This window comes from Anas platyrhynchos, chromosome 12 (assembly GCF_047663525.1).
Source record: "Anas platyrhynchos isolate ZD024472 breed Pekin duck chromosome 12, IASCAAS_PekinDuck_T2T, whole genome shotgun sequence".
NCBI classification, from domain to species: Eukaryota; Metazoa; Chordata; class Aves; order Anseriformes; family Anatidae; genus Anas; species Anas platyrhynchos.
This window is the reverse complement of record NC_092598.1, coordinates 9,566,411-9,589,841: the sequence shown is the minus strand read 5'-3', so window position 1 is coordinate 9,589,841 and position 23,431 is coordinate 9,566,411. Positions and strand designations below refer to the sequence as shown.

General features: G+C 42.4%; 1 protein-coding gene across 2 annotated transcripts in view; it reads left to right on the top strand.

Moving 5' to 3' along the window:
* The first annotated feature begins 165 nt into the window (after positions 1–165).
* CMTM4 (CKLF like MARVEL transmembrane domain containing 4) overlaps positions 166–23,431 on the top strand; it is a 58,662-nt gene continuing 35,396 nt past the window's right edge. Inside the window, exons 1-2 of one of the 2 annotated variants that reach the window (XR_005268908.2) lie at positions 166–800; positions 19,323–19,499. Coding sequence is in view for 1 of the 2 variants with exons in the window: in XM_027466758.3 (XP_027322559.1) it covers positions 615–800; positions 19,323–19,499 (363 nt within the window). In the remaining variant the exon portion in view is untranslated. The remainder of the gene's footprint in view (positions 801–19,322; positions 19,500–23,431) is intronic. The other variant, XM_027466758.3, reaches the window with a different exon arrangement.

Genomic DNA, 23,431 nt, shown 5'->3' with positions numbered 1-23,431 from the left:
TCGGTGCCTAGAACCCAAACTTGCCGCTCCGCGCGGGCGGGACGAGGCACGGAGCGGCCCGGCCCCGGCGGCCGAGGGGAGGCGAGCGGGGCCCCGGGGCAGGTGCCGGGGCCGGGGCCGGGCGGGGCGGCTCGGGGCGGGCAGCTCGGGGCGGGCTCTCCCCGCCCTTTCCGCTGAGCGCAGGGGGCGGAGCGGCGGCGGCGGCAGCAGCGTCCCCGGCCGGAGCTGCCCTGCCGGGAGCGGCGCCGGGAGCAGGGGAGCAGCGGAGCCGCGGGGCGGCCTCGCCGCCGAGCGGGCTGAGGGCGGCTCCGGGCCGGGTGGCGCGGCCGCGGGCACGGCGGCTCCTCGCTGCCCTCAGCGGGGTGAGGGCGCCCCCCGGCGGCGGGGCGCTCCCGCTGCTCCTCCTCCTCCTCCTCCTCCTCCTCCTCCTCCTCGGGGCTGAGGCCGGGCCGGGCACGGCACCATGCGGCCCCCGCTGTCCCCGCGCCTCTCCGCCTGACGGAGCCCCCCGGCCCTGCCCTGCCCTGCCGTGCCGTGCCATGCAGCCGACGCTCCGCTAGGCGCCGGCTGGAGCTCGCAGCCCGCTCCCTCGGCCCCCCGGCGGCACCGGCACCATGAGGAACGGCGAGGACCTGGAGGGCTTCGATGGCGAGGCGTCCAGCACCTCCATGATCTCGGGGGCCAGCAGCCCCTACCAGCCCACCACCGAGCCCGTCAGCCAGCGCCGAGGGCTGGGCGGCCTCCGCTGCGACCTGGACTACCTGCGGGGCACCTTCGGCAGGATCAAGCTGGCGGAGGTGGTAAGTCCCGGGCCGCCCCCAGCTCCCTTCCCCGCCCGGCGGCGAGGTGCGTACCTGCGCCTGGCGGCCGCCCAACGGCCTCCATTTCAGGGCCGCCGCGGGCGGGAGCCGCGGTTCGGCAGGGGCAGGGGGGTCCCGTCCCCACGGCACCTCGGCCGGCGGGGCGCTGGGTGGGAGCGAGCCTCGCCCCGGGCTGGGGGTGGCGGAGGAGCCGTTGAGGCACCGGCAGCAGCCGGGGTTTGCTCAGTGTGTGGAGCTGAGCCCGAGCGGTCCCCGCGGCTCCGTGCTCGGCGGCCCGAGGGACGGGGCGGCCTCAGGGCCTGAGGGTACCCCCAGACTGGGCTGGCTGAGGTAAAACCCCACCCAGCACGCCCGCTGGGTCCCGCCGCAAGTCATCGAATCCCAGGGTTATCAAACAAACACCTCAGGGGGCTGCGCGCTGGTCCAAAACAACACGAAACGACCCGACCCAACCCAACCTAACCCAGCCCGCTGTGCCCAGCTGGGAGCTGCTGAGCGGCTGCGGTGTGTCAGGGCTGCAGGAGGAGGACGAGGATTGGGGTTGGGGTCGCAGAGCGGGGCCAGGTGCGCAGCGGGGGCCCCGCGGTCAGCGGAGGGTGCCCGGAGCTCCTGGGAGGTGCGGGGCTGCAGCCGTGCCTTGGCCACGCAGGGCAGCGGGGGTGCCTGTGAGAGGTCGCTTGCACATTCATCACGTTTGGTTTTAGCTGGCTGAAATTCTGCTGGTTGCACGAAGTGGAAAGAAACCTTAAAATACAAACAAACAGCCCTCCAAATGCACACCTGAAGTTCTGTTAGTTGCACAAAGTGGGAAGAAACCTTAAAACAACCCTTCCCCAAACACACACACACACACACAAAAAAACCCTGAAAACATTTTTCATTCTCAAAGAAAACACATGCTGTGTTTCTCCGGAGAGTCTAAACAGCTACACTGCTTAGTTTGAAGTCCTTGTGAAGCTTAGAGCACTGTAACAATTACACGTGTAATAACTCCTGAGGTTTTTCCGTTGATGATGCTGATGCATGTCTTCATCTGATCAAACTTCAAAGTTGTGTTGTTACTAACATCTTTGAAATTAGCAAATGTACTTTTAAGGGTGTTTTAGAGCAGTTATGAAAATGACAGTAAACCTGAAAATAGGTTTTTAAGTAGTTCCTTACAGAGATGCTATGAATTGTATTCCCTTAATATAAGTAAGTTCTTTGAGGACAATGATGTTAAAAAGAAAAACTACACCAAAAACCCACCAACTTCTAAATATTTCATGTGTATTACTTCATTGTTTAAAATCACTGCTAGTTATTGTAAGACAAAGCTTGCATGGACAGATTCACGTAAGATATAGTCAAAGTGTACTAGGTTCAGCAGTGAGCTCAAGTTTATAGAGGGTTCTGGTTATCAGTGTATAGTCCTTTTTGCAAATACCCAGCAAAACTCAGGATTTGGAAGTGCAATTTGTTTTCTTCTCATCTCCACGGTGCAGAACAAAATCCGAGGTCTGCGAGCGTTAGCAATGAGCATTACATGAGTAGGCTGAACGACAGGGAGCAGCTGCATTTGCATTGTGTGTTTTCAGGACTGAAGCCAAAGAAGCTGTCATCACTGTGCAACATCTACCTGTCCTGGAACTATTAAAAACCATCCAGGCAGTTGAAGTTCTGGGATGGTGCTTCCTAATATGCTAAAATAATCTGCCCTCAGGATTTTTGTTTCTGTTCCTACTGCTGATCTTTGCGGTACACTAATAACTTTGGCAAGTCATGCTAAAAGCTTCTAATTAAAATGAGTGATTATTGATTGTGAGTAAGTAAATCGTCTATTATTAAACTGATACATTTGGAACAAATATGAAAAAATTATGGAGCACGCCTCTTAAATTTTTAGGGCTTATAAATAAAATTAAAAAAGATAATGGTAAAAACCATACGATGGTGGACTTAGAGACACTGGAGTTTTCTTGTCTGTTGAATGAGTATGTTGCAACTTCCAGTATGTCGTAGGACATACGAAGGCGTACGTGCAGATGAGTTTCTTTGGAGGAACTGAGTAATGTTTTGTGCCTTTTTTTAATGAGTGGCCTGATATAGCACACATGGTGCATACAGAGTGTATGAATCCAGTGGGTCGGAAGTTGACAAATTAGCTTGGATAGGATGGAAGCCTATGTACTGCCTCACCAAATTCAGTTTCTGTGTGGTTGTACTCCAAAGGAGCTGCATTTAAGTTCTGGTAATGACTGGTAGAGCAAACTATTGGTTTTTGCAAACTGGTGGTAAAGTGAGCAGTTTTGGAAAAGGAGGAGAAAGAACATGTTCCACGATTCTCTTAATTGACTTATTTGCCTAAGATAATTATTTTTGTTGTCGTAATGCTTAGTAATACCTTCAAAACTACTGTGGGAACTGATGTGTATCAGGCTGTCGTACAGCACTGACTCATTTTTAAAAATGAGAAGGAGCACCCTTCACTGCACAGAATAAAACCTCAACAAAAATTGGTTAAGATAAAATGTCTCTAAATATATTCTAGTAAAAGAAAGTAATGCTGCAGGAAAGATTACAATGCACATGCTTCATTTAATGTCAGGATTCGTATTAAAATACATTCATGATTGGCAGACAAAATTATCAGTTGAAGACAAACATTGCCGCTTACTGTAATCTTCGGTTGAAGGACTTTCCACAGCTTAGCTCGTAGTGCCATATGTGACGTGTAACTGCAGGGCATTGTGGCTGAAATGGCTCTTTTCCAGGTGCCGTTTTTGATTGTCAAAAGAAGGAATAGGGAAAAAGTCAAATGCCTGAAAATGAAGGCATGGGGACTGCAGGGCTCTGTTACTGGTTCTAGGTTTGTCTGTATTGATTCGAAATACCACTACAGGAGCTGTTGCGAGCTGAAAAGCAGCATGATGTTTTCGGCCTGTGGGGTAGTTTAAGCGCTGCTGGACGTGAGAAGAGTTCCAACTCATTTATTCGTATCTCAAGAGAATGTGCCTGAAACTGTCCTTTAAAGGGGCAATGTCACAAAGGATTACGATAACGTTAATGATTCATGTAGAGTATTGTGCGGCACTTTCCCAAGACTTAATTAGGCTTTCATTTCCTTGACTTCCAGAAAAGGTTGAAGAGTATTACAGGGTGTTCCTGTTAATTATAATTTGGGAATTAAAACTAAGGAAACTTTTAATATTTGGAGTTTCTCATGAATATTCAAGGCTAAGCTTAGTGATTAGCAGTCAGCCATACATACTATTAAAGATGATTTATGTTCAGAATAGCAAGGAAGTAACAAGAAGTTCAATGTAGAAGAGCTTGGTATTGAACTGATTTACACTTTTTTTTTTTTTTTTTTTGAACACTTTGCTAAGCCTGTGAGATATTCAGCAGATAGTGCGCTCACCTGTGTCTTTCCATTTGGGTGAGCTTGCTCTCTGCGCTTGTTTGGCTGCGAGGGGAAACCTCCGATGCTGCTGAGGCTGGGCAGAGCTGCGAGCTCTGTAGAGAGGCAGCTGGCAGGAAGGAGGGCAGTGGGTGTTGGACCCGATCAGGAAAGGAGTTTTCAGGGGGCTGGGGAGGCTGACAGACCTGATCAGATGTCATCTGATAAGGGGAGGGAAACAGCACCAAGGGAAATGGACAGGGAGGAAGACTCAAAGTAATATGGGATGTTGATGTTTTTGGGATAACGAGGATATGAACTGGAAGAGGAAGGTGAGGAGAAGCTGGTACACTTGTGCACTACACAGAGAAATGTTTTTCCTTTTGGGAAGGTCAAGTCTAGGTGGGAATTGTCTCGGCTCTCCAGCATTCAGATGGAGCAGTACCTTGCTGTGCAGCAGATGTGGAAGATTATGTAGCTGTCCTGGGAGACCAGAGCAGAAAAGCTCTTTAGAGTTTATTTTCATTACTCTCTGGCATGGTTTTATGTTTCTCATGTTTTTAAGGGCTTTAATACTTCCCATGGAGATTATTGTACAATCAAGCAGATATCCCTGGAAAAGTTTTCTATGAACATCCTCAAATGATTTGTTACCTTTCAGTGCCTCTTCCCTTTTTCTTCAGTTTCCTAAAGAGATTCTCCTCTTCTGAGTGCGCTTGCTGAAGGAAGTTGTTTGCTGTATGAGGAATTGGGAAGGGCCCATTGCTGCCATCCAAAATAGATGGGCCAGTTAGCAGGTAGCACCTCTGCACAGGAAGTTGTTTCACTTGAGACAAGTGCTGCTTTTTTTCTTGCTTTGTTTTTACCTTCAGCTTTTCTAAACGCATTGTTATATTTCCTTCATTGCTCTAATACTGTGTCTTTAATAATCTTACTGTTACAAGAGTTGGATGTAGGAATATACTTACACTGACGTTGTCACAGGAAATGGTGACTGCCCATTGCCTGCTTCATATTTTCTTTGGTAGCCGTAGTTCCTGGTGGGCTTTTCCTCGGGTCACCAGGTGAGGTGTGAGGAAAGCAGGCAGGATCCCAATGGGAGCCTCCTTGGTTCTCACCAGCCTCCTGCTAGGTATTTGCAGGCACTTGATTTAAGGTAAAATAACTGGAGCTTGATGTGAAAACTTGAAAAAATGGTGCTTAGCCAGCTCTTGCGATGTTGGTGGTGGTTAGGAATGGTTTAACTGGAGCAGTAAGATAACAGCTACAGGAAACCCTTACCACGTGCTGCCTCGGGAAAGAGTGGCATTTGTGGTAGGCAGTGGTGGCCTCCCTGCCCCGGAGAGCACTAGACTTTGTATTTGTAATGTGCCCATTCCAAATACTACAGAAATTCATCAAAGACCTATGTTAATGGAGATAATGCTTCTGCTTGGGAGGTCTCCGAGCTACAAGTTGCTGATGAGCGTACTGGGAAGCATCGCTGCGTGCTTGCTCGGGGCTTGCTCTCTGCAGTGTGTGCTATTGCTTGGTGGTGGAGGCAAGATTTTGGGCTAACTGAAATCTGGTGGGAATAGCAGTTCATATGTTCACAATTTTCTGTATAAAAAGTTCCATCTTCATTGGTGGAGAGTAGCTGAATGTTGGAAAAAGTTCTGTGGCTTACTATCATTACACGTTTCCAGATCCAGAAGTTGGTTAAGGCCAGGACTACTCTGACATTCTTTGCTGTTAGAGTCTATTGTGATGAAGAAATCAGCATTGAAAAGGCCCGTAGTACCTACCTATGTGTACGTCAATAAGACTGTTGAGAGTTCTCATTGTTAATTACATTAAAAAATAGCCGTAATTTATGTTCCAAGTAGTAAGGTAACTGCTAACTGCTCGAATCCTGTTGAAAACTAGTCCAAGGTGCTCAGCAGTCAGTTCTGTTATCACAGCGTTTCCGTGCCTTCAGCTCAGCATCCTTCAGATGGCTGCTGGAGGGGAGGGTCACTTGGGTGCCCCAACGTCCCACCCGCCCCAATCCAGAGCTCTGCACCTTGTGGCGTGTTGTTAGGAAATACCGTTGTGTATATGTATGGTAGTACCAGCGGGAACAGGCAATTATTGTACCTGATAGATGTCAGTAGCTGACGTTGTCTGTCATGGATTGTGTGGCAGGGTCACTGCTCAGGTCGCTGGTCCTGCTGGAAAGGTGTTGGTGGTCTTGGCGAGAAGCGGAGCACTGCAGGAGACACCTGAGCCTCCTGAAGCAGTTTCAGTGTCACTGGTGACCTCATGCCTTAGTTTTTCCTATAAGCGATCAAGTTTCACCTTTAAAGTTAGCTTTTGCTGTTTTATTCTGCTCTTCTGAGGTATGCAAGCCTCTTTCGTTTCTGGCGTGTGAACTTAGCTCTAGCAAATTTATACCCATTTGTTCTTGTGTCAACACTGCCAATTTGCATAACCACTCTTTGCTCCACGTACTTTGAAATGGCTGAGTGTGCTCGGTCACCTTGCTTCACAAAGCCAGGCAGGGTGGTTGTGGACTCTGCTCGTCACTGGGGCTCTCTGCTCCCCTGCAGCCTGCCCGGGCACTGCCTGCTGCCCGGGGATCCATTCGGAGGAGCACGGCCCAGGAGAAGGCAGCCTGCAGCGGTGGCGTACCAGTGCGCACGGTGACCTTGGCGCTTATCACACCTCTGCTGGGAATTCCTCCCCTGCTGTGTAGCTAGGGTCATGCTGGCAGTTCAGAGCTGTTCCACTGCATCTTCCGTGTTTTATTCTGTTGTAATTTCCAAACAATAAATTGGCATTTGTATAAGAAGTGCTTGTGACTTCGCTATTGGACGTTGAGTGGTTGATGCTTGGTGGTATTTGTAGCTCGTTCAGAAAACGGGAGTATGGCAGTGGATACTGGTGATCTTTGGTATCTTGTAGAAAAAAGCCTGTCGGGATAATACATTAAAGGGATAACATTTGTAATAGGCACATATGCTTAGAAATCCTATTTAGGTAGAGCATGTCTGTACAGTGTCTCTGAGACGCCTTATTTCACTTGGGAAAGTTTTCTCTTGAAAGGTTATAGATCGGCGCTGCTGTGTGGTGATATTTTTATACTGACATTTACCATAGAAGGAAGAATGATGAGATAACACTGTTTAGCTTTGGTTTTTATTGTTTCTGCGTGCATGTGAAGAAAAGGCTGTGGCTGTCATCCAACAGCAAAGCAAATGGCTTTTGGTCTCTTCTGTGATGTCCCTTAGATGCAGTCAGGTCATGGGCCGTTGTCCTACAGTCATTAAACTCCAGTTGCAGATTTTTCTCTAAGATGGTGGATAGTTTAAAATTCTGCTTTCAGAAGAAACTTCTATTGTGTCTGTAATATATATGCTTTTTCCCCCCCTACCATTATGAACCACTTTAATAGTAATGGGTACATTATATTAATTGTAGATGCTGCGATGAGAATGGTAATTCTAATGGGATTATGATTTGGAAAGCAACCTTCTTTTCTTGTAATCTTTCTGTTAATCTCTCTCTGGTTGATGAGCCTCCCTAGAGATTTAATTATCATGTAACATAAGAAAAAGGACTAGAAATTTAAGAGGCTGCATTTTTGTTGTAGCATACTTTACTGCTGTAAGGGAGGTATCAGTTCCTTTTGATACCAGTTAATGCAGCATTTGTCAGTTCAGTTTAATAGTTTTGTCTTGGTAGTCATCATCCCATGCTCCAAGTTGTATTTCAGAAACACCCACCTTACTTGGTGAAACAAGGTACTGAATTTTTTGTGTACGTACAGTGAATAGCCATCCGAACAGAGGTCTTAACAGCGGGTCAAATGCTGTTGGTCTGTAATGGTAGCAGTCGCTGTAAATTTGATATGAATTAAAAAATGCACTCTGACTTAAACAAAAAAACAAAACTCACTTATTTCTTAGTTGATTTGTGTAGTCAGTTGCTCCCAAAATATGGAAGAGTTAAGGTTTCTCTGGAGCCTGTATCGTCAACTCTGCAGAATAATAGGAGGAGGAAAGCAAAAGCCTGCTACGCAAACCTTACATAGAGCAGGTGTAAGAACACACAATTATGAATAAAGATGGGTCCAAAACGTTACTGACCATGGGCAGAGAGGTCTCAGAGCTGGCATAGCACTCGCACAGACCTCTTGGTCCAGGCAGTGTGGAACAGCATTAATCAAGTGCTACAGTCCCTGCAGGGATCAGGTCTGAAGCCTCATTTTATTTAGTGGGTGTCCAGGATGAAATCCACAGTTGCACTGCAGCATGTTGCTAGAATAGCATAATAGCTGAAAGGGGATTTCAGGTAAGCAGAGTAACTTGGCAAGATTTTATCTAATTTTGTGCAAATTAAACTGGGAACTATAATTTCCAGTGTCACAATTCCAACTCTCTGATCCGAAGGCTTTGATACTTAGGGTCCTCATTTGTATAAGAATATAATGATGTATATTTACCTTAGCAAATGTCTTCAGGTTTGTCTACCATTTTTTTTATGTAACCTGATATTCAGGTGGTGTTAGACAAGAAATTTTTTGAAGTTTTCTTTAGCTTGGATATATGTTCACAAAGTGTTCACCTTGCAAGCCACCTGAAATTGTTCGTGATGGTTTCTTCCTTTAGCGCATGGCTTAAAAGCACAGTAGCTGTGTACCTGGTGCATGGAAATATGTCCTGTACTTCAATCTGGTACATACGGTGGCACTTCTGGTGGAACTTTCACTTAGACTAAATGCTCTCATTTTCAGATGCAAAAATCTGGCTATAATATAGCAGTGCTCATAACAGCTTCTTGGGGTGTTCTGCCAATTTTTTTTCTGAATTATTTTATGAATCAACTACAAGTGTTATCATTTTAGTATTTTTCTATACTTTTAGGACATTTTAAACTGAAATGTGCATGCAAGAAAGCAACAAGCACATTGTTAATATGATGAAATAGGGAAGTGTTAGGAGCCTTCAACCTTTGGTCACCTTTGTCCCGTGAAATTCCTTTCACAATACTAATTGTATTGACATCTACTTGACTGTTGTGAATAAATTTATTAGGGGGTTCATCATAGGGTTTTTTATCACTATTTTCTTCTAATTGTTGCGTTTAATGCTTGGAAACCTTTTAACTGATGCAGATGAAACCTTTCAGGGAGTGTGGGATCTTTTGATTTTATATGATGGTATCACATCTTCCAAGTATCTAGAAAAAAAACACTTCTCAGAATTCTAGGAAAGTTTCCGAAGGCCTTGGATGTTCAGTATGTTTAGTGTACAGTGGTGGGACGATAAGAATTGTGACCAGGAAGGTCAAGATGTTGCTGGAGTCGTAAGGGTTTTGCGTTGTTAACATCATTTCATAGTCCTGTGTTTGCAGTGTGCTGAGTTTGTTTGCAGTCTTTAGGCAGATCTGTTCTTGAGTTATAAAATCACGAGTAGGTGGATTTGCCATTATGCAATGCAAGTTTGTGGGTTCCTTTCTATTTTGGGTGAGATATTACTATATAACGGTTGTAAGACAGTCTAAACAGCAAGACAGGCTTGAAGGTTTCATGCATTCCCCGGTACAGCTGGCAGTGCTCTTTAATGTTCTGGCCTACATCTATTTTTTTTTAATGTTCTGTTTTACCAGTATGTCTAGACTCTTTTTGCCTTTTAAGGCATGGCATCTAAGGGGGCCTTCAGATTGCAATCTTGGGAACGTTGGGATTGCAAGGACATTTTGCACCATTTCCTTTAAACAAAAACAAGCTCCAAAAACTTTAATGGATTCTTTAGGACTACTTTAAGTTCTTGGTTGTGTTCTCATTAAAATTCCTTTCTTGTTTTAGTATTTGTGGGATGTTTGATGTTTACTTGTAATTAGGATTAAATGGGGTTTTAAAGGATACAGACTGATTCTGATGGTCTTAAAATAGAACTTTCACTTACTTTAAAACTGCCGAACAGACTAGTTAAACACGGGGCCATACGGATCAAATACCTTGACAAATTTTACGAGTATACCTTTACTTTTTAAAACCAATTCATTTATCCTCCTGTTTGTTACAGAATTTACGGTACTGTGTTTTAATATTGTTTTGACTAGCCTGGTTTCCAACACTGGTTGGCATTTGAATGCGAATGGGAACATGAAGCCAGTTCAGAAGTGTTGATTTTTCTCTGCTTTAAGAGCTGAGTGGAGAATTCTCAAAAGTGAATGAATAGCCAAAATGTTTATACTTTATTTAAAATTCACACAAGCCTGTGTGAAATCACACAAGCCAGTAACGTGTTGTGTTCCAGCAGAGAGCATGTTTGTACCTAACATACAGAGCATGTGTGTGCAGCCTGGAGACAAAATACGGTAACACCATGTAGCCAGGTTTTTTAATAGCAAAGATATGATAAGTTATGAGCTCTTACAGGTTGGTGTAATAAAAAACATTTTATTGTTCTTCAATAAGTAAATGCTGAAACAAAACCAGTGACTTTTGGTGCAACTAACAATTACGTTAGTCAAAAAGACAAACAAGAGCTACCACTTGTTTTAAGGATGCATCTTCCTCTGTCTTGGTGACTGAAAGTGAGGGCTGCTAAACTTTTCTTGAACTCAGCTGTTAAGATAGATTTTTTCCCCTGTTCTGTTTCCTTTAGTCAGTTTTTACTCTGTGTTACTATTTTAATAAAGCCCGCATGAGTAAGACCAGCAGTAAATGGGAGTTCTGGAAAAGCATTTTATTCTTCCTCTTTCCCTCTTTCTGCCCCCATAAGTGCAGCTGCTGGTGGCTGAGGAGGATGCAAAGGATTCAACGTATTGTATTTAGTGCAGCAAGGAAGAAATGTGTGATGTTTTCTAACCTGTTCTTACTTAGCATGTCTAAGAACATAATATGCAGATGGCAGTCAAACTGTGATAAAATTAGACTTGAAGAAACTTAGCTGAGCAGTTTCACATGTAAAGAATTTCCACTTTTCTGTTAAGGGCATGATTAATTATGCTTTTTGCCAGCACTCCAGCATGCTGTCCTGAAGTCCAACATGGGCATGCTGCAGCGGTGGGTCTGTAAGAGCTTGCTGGTGCTTTCTGCCTGGCACAGGCAGGGGTGTACTGAGACTCGCTGAGGTGTTTGGAAGGATTTACTGAGGAGCCTGCAGTCTTGCAGCAGGCAGTGCTGTTACGGAGACGAGCTTGTAAAGTTTGAGAATAGGAGAGAGATGGCTATAAAAAGCTGGGCTTGCGGATATCCATCAAAATGAGGGTGAGACAATAGGAAAACTAAGCCTCAAATGTCAGGAAACTATGAAAAGCAGAGGGAAAACCCACTTCCTATCATTGAGAATTATATGTGCGTTCACTGAAGCTGTTGGCACCATTCAGTGTACTGTAGGTACAGAATAAACCCTTAAATTTGAGCTGTTCCTTGTTATATAGGAGTTGTGTGTAATAGACATTTCTACCTTTCCCATTCGTATGCTGTAGCTTGGCACATTGGGCTTTTGTTCGTTACTGTCTTGCGGTACCTGCTGCTTATGAAAATAGGTGAAATTAAAATGCACAGGAATTGTAGTTCCTGGGGACCAGGGGTTTAAGTTCCTATGGAAAGAAATCAGTGGGAAATCATTTTGTATGTTTTGTTTGCCTTTATCATGTACGATCTTCAGATGAATGTGGGATGGGGTTGTTACAAAACTGTTGATGGGCTTTTGTTTATAGGACTGGTGGTGTACTGTGTTTCTTTTGTGCCTAACCTGGAAGGTATGTTTCCATCTCGTTCAGATTTCTGCGAGGAAATTCAATGTGCATAAAACAAACATCTCTTCATAATGTGCCTTGGATTCAGGTTCTGCTCAGTGGTTCTTTTGGTCATCTGACTGGATGAAAAGGAAATACAGCTCAGTCAGAGTGATCTATTTATTTTTCTTCATTACGAAGATGTCTGTGTTTTAGTTGGCTGTAACTGAAGAAGACAAACTTGCCGTCTGTTCAGCAAAATCATTGAGCAGGGCTTTACAGGTGCCGCGAGGTGACTCCTGCCCTCCAGCCCCTCCTGGCTCGGGGCACCTCTGATGCTGGTGGGCACTTGGCAGCCACCCCTTTCTTGTATGGGGGAAGGCGATGGAGCTGGCTATGGCCGTGGGGTCTGCTGTCACAGCATGAGGCCACCCTGTGCAGAGCAGGACGTGGGTCTGGTAGTGCAGGTCTTTAAGACTGCCTGTGCCTGTTTGTTTCAGAGGTGCTGGGCTGTTGCACATGCTCCAGGGAAGTCATTGCAGACGTGGATTAAGCCAGCTGCCTTCTTTCCCTTTTGAGATCTTGGTGAAGTTTCGTCTCCCTGAGCTGTTCCCAGGGAATGGGGAGTTGTGGTGGATTCGGGAGGTTTGGGTGTAGGTGGCCACGAGCCGTGGTGGCGCTGGGGTGGAGGCAACGCTTGGGGGGACGTGTGGCTGCCAGCAACAGTGCCAGCTGTGCAGGGATCGGCAGCCGGGGGGTCGGGGCTCTTGTCACTCTGCCTGTCCCCACGTTGGTGTATTGCTTGTAATGCTGAAGTGTTCGCTTGGAGAATGGTATTAATGTAAGGTGAAAAAAAAGTGATTTGGCTTAGCAGTACCAGGAAGAACTGTTTTTTATTGGAAAAAAAAAAAAAGCCACCATAAAAACAACATTTCATAAACTATTTCCTTACTACTAAACAGACTGTGTTTTACAGTATTTGAACTGGAATTGGCTTTGCATGTATCTAGCACAATGTTTGTTGAAGAGGTGTGTCCAAGCAACAGATACAATGCTGCACCAATCATATGGAGCAGGAAATATGCCACTCCTTTGCCTGTGCGGGTTTCTTCCATTCAGGACTCAATGGTTAATTTCACTTTCAAAACTTCAGTATTTCAGGTTTAGCCAGTTGATAATCTCTTCTGTTTAGCTTAGTTCAGTCCAGTTAATTTCTTTCTAGTGTTAGTTTTGATCTACTTAGTGTTTTGAAACAAGTAACTTCCTGTTAACTTTGTTAAAAAGTTACCCTCCTTCTTAAATATGGCTCTTACAATACTCCAGCAGAGTGTTTCTGGCCTCAGAAATGTGCTCTATATTTAGAATTGGTCTTTCGCCTAAGCTGAGGAAGGGAAGTCAGCAGTAGATGAGTCTTTCAAAGGTTATAGGAAATTGATGGAGGTGGCAAGCTATCAGCTGATTTAATAAAGATCCCACAGTATTAAATGTGCTGAAGTCTTGCCATGTTACACCCAAAAAGGAACTAAGAAGTAGTAAAAACTTGATTGCCGCTACATGCAAAACCCTAGAGGTGCAACGAAGATTTGAAGTTTGAGTATTTTGCTATTATTTCTATCATCACCACCAATACCAAATCCAAGTTGAATTCAGAGGTCTCGCTGAGTTTCTCTGAATTTGTTCCATGTGATATTTTGTGCCATTAGAGCACAGTTTAATTTATCCAGGGTGCTGAATTACTTGTGCTTGCTTAAGCTTCCTTCTCTGGTAAACATAGTTTTCCTAAATTTTCTTTTAAGAAAAGCTTAGTGCTCATTTGTGATTTAAAGCTCCTTGCAGTCCAATTACCAGTTAATAACACATTTCTTTTAGTCTTAAGGATACAGGCTAAGAACAGGCGGGAAATCAGTCATTCTTCTGCTTAGGGTAAAAGATGGTTTCCTGCTGGAGAAGCAGTACTGTGTTTAAGCCATATGATCCCAAATATTCGTATCTGTGCCAGCTGTTTTAGATGTGGGAAATGCATGTGCTTTGCAAGGAATGAGACCCACTTGGTTTCGTACATTAAGTTAGGACTGCTGGGCCAAGTAAATGAGAACAATAAATCTAGATTTTAATTCAAGAAAGTTTAACGTCTTCAGATACTTTAAGCGGTGTAAAAGCAATTTATTTCTTCTCAATTTTGTGCATATGTATTGTGCTGTACCATTAATTTAAACAGTCTGGATGTAAAAATGTCTTGGTAGTGTGACATTCTTACTGAAATTCTGTGGGTATTTTTCAGGCAGAAAAAATGCTGACCATTTTGTGTTTTTTTGGAAATCATGCGTAATTATGTCATTTAACCACACAATAAGGCTTTCTGTGGTAACATTTTAGATAAACAGGAAAACTTTTTTTTACTTTGTTTTCATTGCAGAACTGTCTTTATTTTTAGTGCAAAGTTGTTTGATGATCGTTATTATTTATTCAAAATTAAAATACAGTGTACTTTTATTGTTGGTAGGAAAGATGCACTGTTAACAACCTCCTAAAAGGTGTCTCTTTCAGCATTTTTGCCTGTCATAGAGCATTTTCTCCATTTTGGGGAGATGCGGTGTTTTGTCTGACGTGCCTGTGGTGCCAAGAAAGTGATGTAAATGTAAGCCATTTACGTAGGCCTAAGGCAGATGATTTCTTCATTAAAGGCTCTTCTCCAAGGGAATTTACAGGAAAGTTGAGATGAATAAAATAATGGTATGAGGCTAATGTGCCTAAATCAAAGAACATTGAATACAGCATACAGGCTGTCTTTCAAGAATTAAACGGCCCTTAATTGTAGTAGCTTCATCCCTTTCCAGCGAGGGGCTGCTTCTGAATAGAGCCTTTATGCGGGGTTCAGTGCACTGTAACAGAAATGCAGTAGCCTCGGATTGTACATGGATTACCTTAGTGGTCCTCAACATCCCAACCAATAAAACTGGTTAACAATTTAATGTTTATTTTCAAATTTTGTTAAAACTAAAAAGGCCCAGAAAGCGTTATTGGGAAATACTTCTCACACCTAAAGCCGTAGCTGGAGACTTCTCTGCCTTGTGTTGGTGGGAGGTGAGGGACGAGGTGCTCTGGGACTCTTCCTCCATCACAGGGCTGCAGCTGCACGGCACGCGCTGTGCTGCGAGCCTGGGCAGACCCACCGCTGTTCTCGGCTCACCCAGCAGCTCCTTCTTCTTTGTCCTGCTTTTGTTGACTTAGCTCTTCCATCTCCTGTGCTCAGGGGAAATGTGATGTTGCAGGAGGCCTAGGGTGCCTCAGCATAGACCTGCATGTCCAGAAGAATAAGCAGATGTTTCCACCGTGACGGTGTTTCATGTTGATGCAATACCTACTTTGCTTCTTTTGGGAAGGCTGGATGTAGATGGGAAACGAGAAACAACTGTCAAAAAGGAGGGGAGAAAAAAAATAAGGGTGGAATAGAAAACTCCCCGAAGTACTCACTGCAGAGAAAAACAGCTGAAAAGTTTCATTTCATGCATCAGAGGAAACTTTCTCTTGACTCTATCCAAGAAAGCTGTAGCTGTGTTGTCTGTGGGAGAGAGCAGTAATTCATGTAAGAGGAGATCTATGCCACATTCAACTTCTCATTTTTCCTCAGTAAACCAACCTTGAAACTTCTGCTTGTGGAAAAACTTCTTGTCAAAACTCATCGCTTTAAAAATATGAAAAGAGGTGTGCGACTCAAAAGTAAGGATTGCCCCCTGCACTGGGTAAATTGCAGTGTGCTCTTCACTGACTGGGGCCCCTGCAGTGATACGGTGCTGTTTGTTTTCTTAGCTGTCACTGCAGTCACGGGAGGTGGCCTCAGGCCTAGGCAGCTCCCGTGCCCTGGTTTCCTGAGGGAATGTTGGCCACTTGTGTTATCAAGCAAGAGCAAAGTGCTGGCATCTGGGGAGTGGGTATTTTCCTCTGCTGCAGCTTTGTGGCTCGGTTGTGTGGGGCACTGCTGCCCTGGGCACCTCCAGATGGAGCGTGGAGGTCTCCGGGGCTGGAGAAGCCGTCCTGCGGCCTTTGGCCTCTCTCTCTCCTGAGGAGGCTGTGTGGGCAAGGCAGCCATCCTACATCTGGGATGGTGGGAACAGCATAGGAAGATGCGAAGAAGTGACTCTTCAGGCCTTTGAGCCTTGGGAAGCAGTCACCTTCATCTAGTACAGCTAGTTCGGTAGGCAGTGGTGGGTAGAGAGGCAGGCTATGGAGGCAAACCTAGGTGCCAGAAGAGATGTTTTTGTTACGGTTAAGGAGCTCTGTGACAGAACAGGAGGAAATGGCTAGCTATAAACCTGAAATGAGTTCTGTCAGAAAATAAGCTGGGATAAAGACTTCTGGTCTGTCTCCAGTCTGCAGTGGAGAGCTCCTGGGTTCATGTGTGTGAACCTAACCTGCTTTGTGGCACATCAGCCAAATGGTGTTCTGGGTGGCAAAATTGTGTTAATTCACTGCCAAATTTATACAGTGAGTCTGACACGATCTATTTCATATGTTTAATAATGCAGTGAATTGGTTTTCTTGCAATGTTAATGTGTGTGCTTCTTTTTCTTTGTTGTTTCTTAAAAGAGTATGGTCACTTGTTGAACCGTGGTCTGTGACAAGCGGTTTGGGCTCATGTCACAGAATTTACACAACACTTAAGTAGTGTAGCTAAGTCACAGGTTTGAGTCTATGATGAATTTCCTGTTCGTTTCATGTGTTCAGGGCAGTTGGCATTTTCAAGACAAATAAAATTGTTGAAGACAAATAAAATGGGGTTTGTTTCAGAGAGAAATGGGCAGTGGAAGTAGCATTAGTGCTTCTACTAAGATTTGCATCACTTGTAATTAATTGAAAGGACGTTTCTGGCAAATTTATGAATGTGGAGGGGGACAAGATAATGCCAGTTTTTCAAAGAGAAAATATTTCTTAATAAACAGTAAAGTTTTGATGATGTTTGCGAAAAGGGAAGTATCTGTGGGAGGATAGTTTTTTTGTGGTGATTTTTTTTTTGTAATAGGATTCATTGTGAGACAAATAACAGATGGTTACCAGGAAGTATTATCTGTAACTTTGAAAGGATGGTCTTCAGGTATGCTTAAAAGTATTTTATTATTATTTCAATAAATAACATTTATTTTTATTTATTTATTTATTTATATTTTAACATTTATATATTGTTATTTCAATAAATCAGTAAATAGAAAGTGTTGCAAGATAAGTGTTTTCATGGGAACGTTCTTTCAGGTGTCCTGATCAACTCTGTGATGATAACTCACGTTAGTAGTGAATTCTTCTACCCATGTTTTCAAAAGGCAGATTGAGTTTTGCTGTCATAGTCTCCATCATAAACTGAGGCAGTTGAGATTTTCTCTCAAGTTTTCTGGTAAAAGCTACCAATAGACTCATGCTGTTACAACCTAGGCCGCTGTACGCTAATGCTGGTTGCTGGTACAATTCAGAGCTGTTGATATTTTTAGAAAATGAACCTAATATTGTTTGGGCTTGTACTACTTTCTAGAGAATATTGCAAAATCATTTCTTCTAAAACAATAACAATTTTGGAAGTGTTGTAATGTATCACAAGTAGTGGCAAGGGCACAGGAGGCTTCATTATATTGGAACATCTACAAGTAAAAATTTTGCCAGCTAACTCTGACTTTTAGCATTAATCCTTGATGTTGATCCCACGTGAGAAATCTAAGATTTTCTCTTTTTTGATCTTTATGTCATCTTCAGTAATGAGGCTTGTGTTCACAGAAAACATGGACTTAATTGCATGCTAGTGCTGTAAAATGAAGCTGCTTTCTGGACAGAGTTGTTTATTTTTCATGCCATTGCTGAAATCGTAATTGGAGTTTGATCTTGATTTTCTGTTTTTGAATGCTCAGTTTCACTGCATGTTTTTTTTTTTTTGTTGTTTTCGTTTTTCCCCATTCCACAGCTATTTAGTATCAAGGACATAATCCAACGTTAAGCATTTAGTTAGTGGGTATCCATTCAGAATTTGTTTGGGAATTAGCCTGCTCTATTAGCTGGCAAAAATTAGTATAGCATGTACCATCTTAGAGATGGCATGCTAAATGAACTTTGAGAGACTTTATATCCTAGTGTGATTTTTTTAATTAAAATTGTTTTTGCTGTGTTTTGATCAAATTTTAAACTTAAATTAGCTACTGTGTTCTGAAGTCTATGACAAAGGAATTGCACAGTGTTGTCCTTTACTTAGAATTACTGCTGATATTAGTGACAAACTCAATTTTCTTCATTTTGCCAGGTGAGTTGATAGGAGGCAGAGACACAAACTAATGTATGAAGCATAGGAAGTGCTACAAGAAAGTGTAGCTGCAAAATTATTGAAATTGGCAAAGAACAGTTAGGCAGAAATTGATTTGTATTGTGGCTTCTGTTAATCTGAACGTTTGTGCAAAGTGTTCAAATTATGAGGTATTTTATTATGAGGTATTGTGCAAAGTGTTCAAATTATGAGGAGGAGGCTATCTCTTTAAGTTCTTCATCCTTAAATTGAAGTGGATTGACGAAGGTCTCAGCAGAATTTTGTGGTAGAGCAAAAAAGTGAATTCTTTCTGAGAAATGTGAGTGGGTTGGTGGGTGGGTGTTGTCTTGAAACACAAAGCAGAACGCTCTTAAGGCCTTCCTTGCTTTCATGGAAAGTGGGGAGAGGGGAAAAAAAGGCATATATTACATTGGTTTTCTTTTACCAGTTCAATTTATAGAGGAATTGGTTTGAAATGTACTTTAAAATATTTAACTTTAATGATCTCTGTAAATCTAAATGGTAGTTAATATTGGTGTGTTTTCTATGTATTTTAGTTTTGCGCATTGAACAGATAGTGATTTTCACTGTGTTATCCTAAAATAAGGCAGGCATTTTTGGAGGCTGGTAGAGATCCTGAACTTATGCTTTGATCTAGATTTCAAGGTCATTTTGAATTTTAAATAATAGCTTTATTGAAATGTCTTTTACAATCGTACTGCGTTAATACTATATAATTGAGCTTGAGGTTGGCCCAAAAGACAAATGATTCCATCTCCAAGTTTTGGAATAGCTTATCATGAGTACAAAATGAAATAAAATGTTTGAGGTACCGTTTTGCATGTTCAGCCAAAGGCCTGAGGGGGTTTCATGAATTTCTGGGTGTCTCAGTCACTTTCATGTTAGACTCCTTGTAATTTTGCTAAAATATACTTCGTTGAACAGGAGATATCCAGAAAGTCTTGCATTAATTTGCCTTTGTTTTTGCTCTCAGACAGTGCCCTGTTATAAACTAAAATCACACATTCCTGAGTGTAAACTGATCATGTTCCCAATGGAAATTTCAGGAATACTTGTGGCTATTTTCAAAATGTGGAAATCTATTTATATTTTTTCCACTTGTTTTTCTTCCTAGGTTTTGGCACTGATTGCATTCATCTGCATAGAGACCATCATGGAATGCTCCCCTTGCGAAGGCCTTTATTTCTTCGAGTTTGTGAGCTGTAGTGCATTGGTGGTTACTGGAGTTCTGTTGCTAATGTTCAGTCTAAATCTTCACACAAGAATACCACAGATCAACTGGAATCTTACTGTAAGTTCATACAAATCTTTACTCTGTTCAAAATGTCTGCAAAACTGATCTTAAGTTTGGTCTTTGAACTTTACTTTCTGCTGATGTTTAAGATTCTGTATGAGTACTCTTTATGCTGAGTTAAGTGTACATTTCACTTTGAATACAAACAGCAGAATGAGCTTTGCAACGTAGCAAGATTAAACTACGTTAAATAGAGCTAAAATTCTTTTTTGTTAGATTCTCTTTGGAAGGAAGGACTTTATGCTAATGCCAGTAATTACTGTTTGTGGATGAAGTGGATAAAAATGCAGTCTGTAGTTATTTAACTTTGACAGATGCTGTGTTTACAGTAGCCTGTTGTTCTCTCCTAAGCTGTTTTCCATTTTAGGATTCTGGGGCTACATATATTTTCTTAAACAGATTAATGTAATCATTGGGTAATAGTGTAAAAAATCATGTGCTTTTTGTGAAAATCAGGTGTTGAATTGCTTATGCACCTAACTATTAAACATTGACTGGCAGTGCTTAATATGCTCTCAACTACGAGGAGCTTTAGGAAATGAACTGCTGGCAATGCACATTCCTTTTGTACAAGTCTCCATTTCCATGCTGTATTATGAGTTAAACTTTCAGATTGGTTTGCATAAACACAGGTCACAAAATCAACATGAGTCACTCTAGCAAAAGATCTGTCAGCCTAAGGACAATATTTATATCAACTTCTCTGGACAGTACAGATATTTTTGTGCCCATGTTCTATTTTATTTTATAACAGTAATTTTCAAATGATGTTGCAGAACAGTCCCAGAGGTTTCTAGGCTTCTGTGTGATTTTTTTGTTGTTCTGTTTTTAATGTTGTTATTGCAATTTGTACATTTACCATAGTTGTTTGTAAGCCTAAATGACTTCTCTAAAACAGGACTGTAATGTGGAAATAGATGATTCTTTGTACCCTGGGGATGCATGATTTATTGAGGGAACTCTTCCTAGGAGTGTTTGATAGATCAGATTAGATGGAAGGATTGAAGAAAGTGATGCGTAACTGTAGGTGGGGTAGAGCCAGGTGGCTTGCGAAACAAAACCAGTGGAACCACAGGAATTTTATTGGATTGCCTTGCCTTTGCTTCTTTTATCTCTGTTCGGCAATGTTATCACTGTTTGTGTTCAAAGCAAGCTGAAAAGTAGCAATTGCAGAGAGAAGGTGGTCTGTTTCTGTTGGCAGCCTGGTTGTTTAATGGGCATCACAACAGTCTGACAGGTGATAGCAGCAGCTGAAGACCATCTTGGTAAACCGCACAGCTCTGTGACATGCTAGTAAGGTGTGCAAGAGTGTAAGTGCGTCAGTGACACAGAAGATATGTGGTGGTTCTGCTGGTGTGATGAAAGTGGTTTAACAGTAAATGCTGAGTCAGCCTATGGTGAAAGTAAGCTTGGCCAAGAGTATTTTTATCAAGAGACCACTGAGTATTATGCGTGGTGTCCATGACTGAGCTGAAGCTGGATCTCTGGAAGAGTCAGTTTAATAACTTTGCATGCTCTTACTTCTGTGTGTCAGTAACTTTTGTTGAGTCCCATGGCTTGCTTTTACAGTCTAAGTGTTCTTGTAGGTAGTATGCTGAACATATGTAAATACAGAAAGCGATCTTTTACTGCCTTTTGACCACAAAAAAAAAAAAAAGCAGGATATCACCTGTAGTGTAACTGGATGCATCCTTTCAGCCACTCTGACTTCTTACAGATTTGAGCAGCACCTTTCCAGTAGCAGAGTGACAAAAACCGCTGTTTTGAGGGCAGCATTACTCATCTCTGTATAGCACTCGGTGTTAGAGACATTTAGAGAAAAGAGTACTTAAAAATATAACTGATTAAAATATATATATATATATGGATTGAGCTCTTGGTTTAGGGGAATGCTTACACTCAATCCCATACCTGAACATGGAGCAGCATGACATGGTCAGACTTTAACGTGAAGAACAAATGGAATAATCTGCAAGTGCTTTCACTTCAGTTTGTATTGCTGATCAACAGGGAGAAAAGTAAATACTTGTGATCTTGCAAGTTTCTTCTTCTGGTTACGTATACCAAAGACCTCTAACAGAAATGAGAACTTCTGACGTCCACTAACTGAGGAGACCATCCTTCCTCCTGGGATTACTTACTTTAATAATCTGATATGATTTAATAGTCTGATATGGCCTTTACTTGTAGAGTCACGTGGGTGTATCTTCATTATTCAGGTAGATGGAGTCTGCTGGTGCATGTACAGAGTGTAAGATTAACAGCTTCTAGTAAAACCTGTGGGAGATTACTTGGTGGAGTTAGTAGGGTATTTAAGAATGCAGAATTATGTGCTTTCTGCCTTAAGAAATGCTTATTTTGGCATTTTATTCCTTACATCTTAAATGTATATTTATGCATTATTTGCCTATTCCAATATTTCATATTTGCCTGTATTTTGACAGTTTTCATAATTTTGCAGCCCCTGTGAGACAATTATTACAGGAATTGCTTTCTGAACAATATGTTTTCCCATTCCTGAATGCTTTAAGAGAACACTATTTATGCAGAAATTCATGTAGTGCTTTTAAAAAATATGTATGACTTTATAATGAGCATTTCCCTTGTGAAAAGTCTCAAACTTAGCTTTCAGAAGTTGTTTGAGAGGAAGAAGCTGTTGTGTGGGGAAAAAAAGCAGTGTTAAATTTAGGAAGAGGTCTGTCTTCAAACACAGTGTGCACACAAACTCTCTAGGAAAACCATTTGTTTTCCAAATCCTCCTTCATATTAGAAGACCAGACCATCAACTGCTATTATCCAACATGCAACTATTACCTTTAGTACTTCATTAAAATTACGGTTTTCTAATCTGTTATGGATATTATCTGCTATCTGTGGTAAGAATGAACATGAGGCTCTGCATCTAGCAGAATAATGCATATTTATTAAAATAGCCATTTTCTGTTTTTTATATTTTTAGCCATTTGGGAAAAGAGCTTTGTTTTGGTCCTAACTGGGGCCTTCGGGACATGTTCACATTTTTCTCAGATAACATGGAACAAACTTTGGAGATAGTGAGGTCAGAAAAGAACTGTGCTTGGGTGCATTGGAACAAGATGTATTTGTTACAGTGACATGAAGGAGTAGTCAATTGCCCGTGTCGCACAGCACTATCAGCATTATGCAGAAATGCAAAAGCTGGGGAACCTGTCAGTGGAAATTTCTGTTTCCTTTACGCTTCACAGCTGAAAAGGAGCCTATTTTGCAAGAAGACTTGCAAGTGGCAGAGGGGAATGTAGTGCACGCTACAGCAGAGATTGTTGCTGAACTGATGAGCTGCTACTTTGAAATGCTTGTATTCAGTGTTGGCTAATAACTGAATCTTTCATTTTGTGTTTGGCTAAATTATTATTATTATTATCATCATTGTTTTTTAAAATCATTATTTGAATCTCATATGATCTACAATGAGAGTCTGAGATCTTGCATCCAAGTGGTGTGGATGACAAGGCCCTCCAGTAGGGCTGGAGCAGGAAACTGAACAGAAGTGTTTGTGGTAACTTTGTTCTGGTGGATTTGCATCTGATTTGCCAGGCTTTCTGAGAATTCCTGTCTCTGCAGGGTGGAGCCACAGAAATGCTGCGGTACCTAAGATGACTAGGGGAGGGAGGGAAATGATGGCAAATAGCTGGAATTTGACGCCGTCTCTTAGATGACAGTTTGATGAGATAAATCCAGGTCATTAGACACACTGTTGCATAATTGGCCAGCAGAATGGACTGCTTATGTATACAAAAAATCTTCCAATAGATTTTGACCGTTTATTTGTATTTTTTTCATGTTCACTGCAACTGTGGAAGTGTGTTTTGTCTGTGCAGTTCTGAATACAGAGTTTGTCAATGTGGAGCAGCCTTAAAAATGAGGCACTGAGCGGAGCACAGCACAAACTA